Source organism: Branchiostoma floridae, chromosome 3, assembly GCF_000003815.2.
Source record: "Branchiostoma floridae strain S238N-H82 chromosome 3, Bfl_VNyyK, whole genome shotgun sequence".
Taxonomy (NCBI): domain Eukaryota; kingdom Metazoa; phylum Chordata; class Leptocardii; order Amphioxiformes; family Branchiostomatidae; genus Branchiostoma; species Branchiostoma floridae.
In genome coordinates, this window is record NC_049981.1 from 7,513,145 (window position 1) to 7,516,337 (window position 3,193).

The window sequence follows — 3,193 nt, forward strand, 5'->3', positions numbered from 1 at the left end:
TCTCGCCAGGATTTTTTCAAAGCGTCGGACAGGGGTCCGGGGGCCGCCGAATGTCCCTGGCGGGGTCCAGGGGCAGGGCCACTGTGGGGGCGAAGCCCCCCCCCCGGAAGCTCTTGCATTTTAGACTATTGAGAAGGCTTCTTTTATCAGTTTTTTTAGGGCCATATCTACGATAATCGTAGCAGTCACTTACTTCTCTTCAGCAGTTTGACTTTAAAATATTTCGGGTCAAAGCTTCAAAGACAACTAAAACCTCATAAACAACAAACTTTACTTACCTCAACAGTATACAAAAATATTGTACGGGTTGCCATCCTTAGTTGAAGCGCTTATTTATTACTGTCTCTTCAGCAGTTTGACTTTAAAATATTTCGGGTCAAAGCTTCAAAGACAACTAAAACCTCATAAACAACAAACTTTACTTACCTCAACAGTATACAAAAATATTGTACGGGTTGCCATCCTTAGTTGAAGCGCTTATTTATAGCGCTAGTATCTTCGATGCGCCGTTAGCCGCCGTGCGACTTTTGTTGACGGTCTGATATCCCTACGTCGCCGCCTCGCTGATATTCCCACGAACATGTTTCAAGAAAAATACCCAGCAAAAAACGCTGTTCTGCGTCAAATTCTATTCTATAAAACATGTGGGACTCAGTGTTACAGTCTAAATATTTTGTAGAAGCACCGCTGTAGGAAAGAAGGTCCAAGCAATGTAAAACATCACGTAGCATGAAGTTCGCTGTCAACTGGCACACAGCACATGGCTGTTTGAAACTCTAAGTCTAATCAACAGCCGTGTTTGATTGATAGCCGGCGGTCCTTTGATGAAGTCGGCGAAAGGTGCGTTAGTTAGAAAATCTGCGTTTAGTTTTGATACGTAATTATAAGTTAGACAGTGGCGAGAATGATTATTTTCTCATCAATATTTCTCTTCAGAATTATTTGAACTTAATTGTACATCTAAACAATTGGCTTACCTGTGCAATGTTTATATGATTAATGATCATGTGTAACGTATGGCTCCTAGTCAATAGATCAGCATTTTCTCTATAGTGACCACCTGTCTATAGTGGCCACATTTCCTAGTGCTGTTGTTGTTTGACATAAACTTTGAACATTTAAATTGTAAGTAACTTTAAACTGCCAGAGTTTCAGCCCAATAAAACACTCTCAGCGCCAGGGTATGAACAGACTGACCAGACAGACGAAAATAAATCCTCGAACAAGGTTCAATCGTATCTTCCGGGTCTGGCAGGAAGTTGTTAAACTAAAATAAGAATAGGCTCGATGGCTGATTGCATACAAAGTAAAACAGTTTAACAGTTTTACAGCTTGAACAAAACAAACGCTCCTACAGTACCTGCACCTGCTTGATAATTATTAAATCGTATGCCCTACTTGAATAAAAAAAGTTCACTGCAATAATAAATGTACCCACATCACAAGGAGCTTATCCTTTTTTTAAACTTACACCTAGTTATCGTACTGAAAATTGTTAATGACATTACATGAAGTCATTCAACAATTTTCAGTCATGATGAAAATTTTCTGAATGGAAGGTGTGATTATTGTCATTTTCTGAAAAATAGAAGCAAGCTCTGTTTTTACCTGGAATCAATTCACAATACCAGTCCACTTTGGGGGATAATGTACTGTTAAGAGGATGTTCCATTTTTGCGCAGGGGTGATTTGGAACAGTCCAATGTTGCGTGGAAAGGGGTATGGCTGAAATATGCTGTATTTGCTCTTAAGCAAATGTCGGCCTTTCTAGTACGGTATTTATGTTTTTGAAATCAGGATTTTACAACTTTTTGACAATATTCAACAGCGAGCACCAGGGCACACAGTCTGACGTTGCTAAGAATGTTGGTGTTGCGATGTGCGAGGCGTTTCTGGCCTACGACGAAGGAGACTTTGCTCGAGCTGTGGACCTCCTGGCTCCGCTGCGGTACCAGGTGGTCACCATAGGGGGCAGCAATGCACAGGTCAGTTTTTCTGCAGAGATCCCTCACTCGAGCTGTCTGAAGCGAGCCATACTTCTCTCCCTTAGCTAACTTTAAGTTTAACTTAAGTTTAAGAATATTAACTTGGCTGGCGTGGGTGCAATACCAGGTGATCACCATAGGGGCAGCAATGCACAGGTCAGTTTTTCTGCAGAGATCCCTCACACAGACTGTCTTCAGGGAGCATTGTTTGTCTGAGTTATGTTAGCTAACTTCCTACATAACTTGGCTTGCTCTAGTGCAATATCAGGTGGTCACCATAGGGGGCAGCAATGCACAGGTCAGTTTTTCTGCAGAGATTCCTCACTCACACTGCTAACTTACTACTTGGCTGGCTCTGGTGCAGTAGTAGGTGGTCACCATAGGGGGCAGCAATGCACTGGCCAGATCCCTTACTCACGCTGTCTTAGGGGAACAATACTTCTCTCAGTTACATTAAATAAAAGCTAACTTCCTACTAGATAACAAACAAAGGAACTTGGCTGGCTCTGGTGCAATACCAAGTGGCCACCATAGGGGGCAGCAATGCACAGGTCAGATTTCTCACTCACACTGTCTTCAGGGAGCAATGCTTTTCTCAGTTAAGGGCATACATCTCACTGAAGCTGTGGTATGCTAGCATCATTGCTGTGGCCAGGCAATTTGACAGAGTGCTCCACGAATTTCATTTGATAAAACAGAGCTTTGGGTGTTTTGTTGCCTTTTTAGTCATACTTGGCATGTTTTGCATATTCCCATTATAAAGTCAAGTAATTAATAACATAAGTTCAGTCTAGAACTTAGTGATGCCACCAATGTACCACAGTCCAGTGAAATACCCTCTTTAGTTAACTTAAAGATAACTTGGCAAGGGGCTATGTTTTGGCTTTATCTCCAAGCAGATGTTTGGGGGCAAAATTGTGACTGCTTCTGTTAGCATGAAAGCTCATCTGTGTTGATAGAATACATATTGAAGTTTTTCAACTGTCATACAACACAAATTATTTTCACCTCGAATTTTCAGTCACACTTCCATCGACCTTCTTCAGGAGTGATGATTCAGTTACTTTGATCACGTGACTGATTCAGTTACTCTGATCACGTGACTTAGAGACACGTGATTCGAGTAACGATCATAAGTGCCCCTGGCAGACGATATCGGCCCCCGTCTCTGTTGAGTGTCGGCTGATATCGTCTGCCAGGCATTTATG

At 42.0% G+C, this 3,193-nt stretch overlaps 1 protein-coding gene across 1 annotated transcript in view; it reads left to right on the plus strand.

Annotated features, from left to right (window-relative positions):
- Window positions 1-1,781: 1,781 nt before the first annotated feature.
- Window positions 1,782-3,193, plus strand: part of LOC118411656 (tetratricopeptide repeat protein 38-like) — a 2,815-nt gene continuing 1,403 nt past the window's right edge. Inside the window, exon 1 of the mRNA XM_035814133.1 lies at window positions 1,782-2,026. Coding sequence (XP_035670026.1) covers window positions 1,782-2,026 — 245 coding nt within the window. The remainder of the gene's footprint in view (window positions 2,027-3,193) is intronic.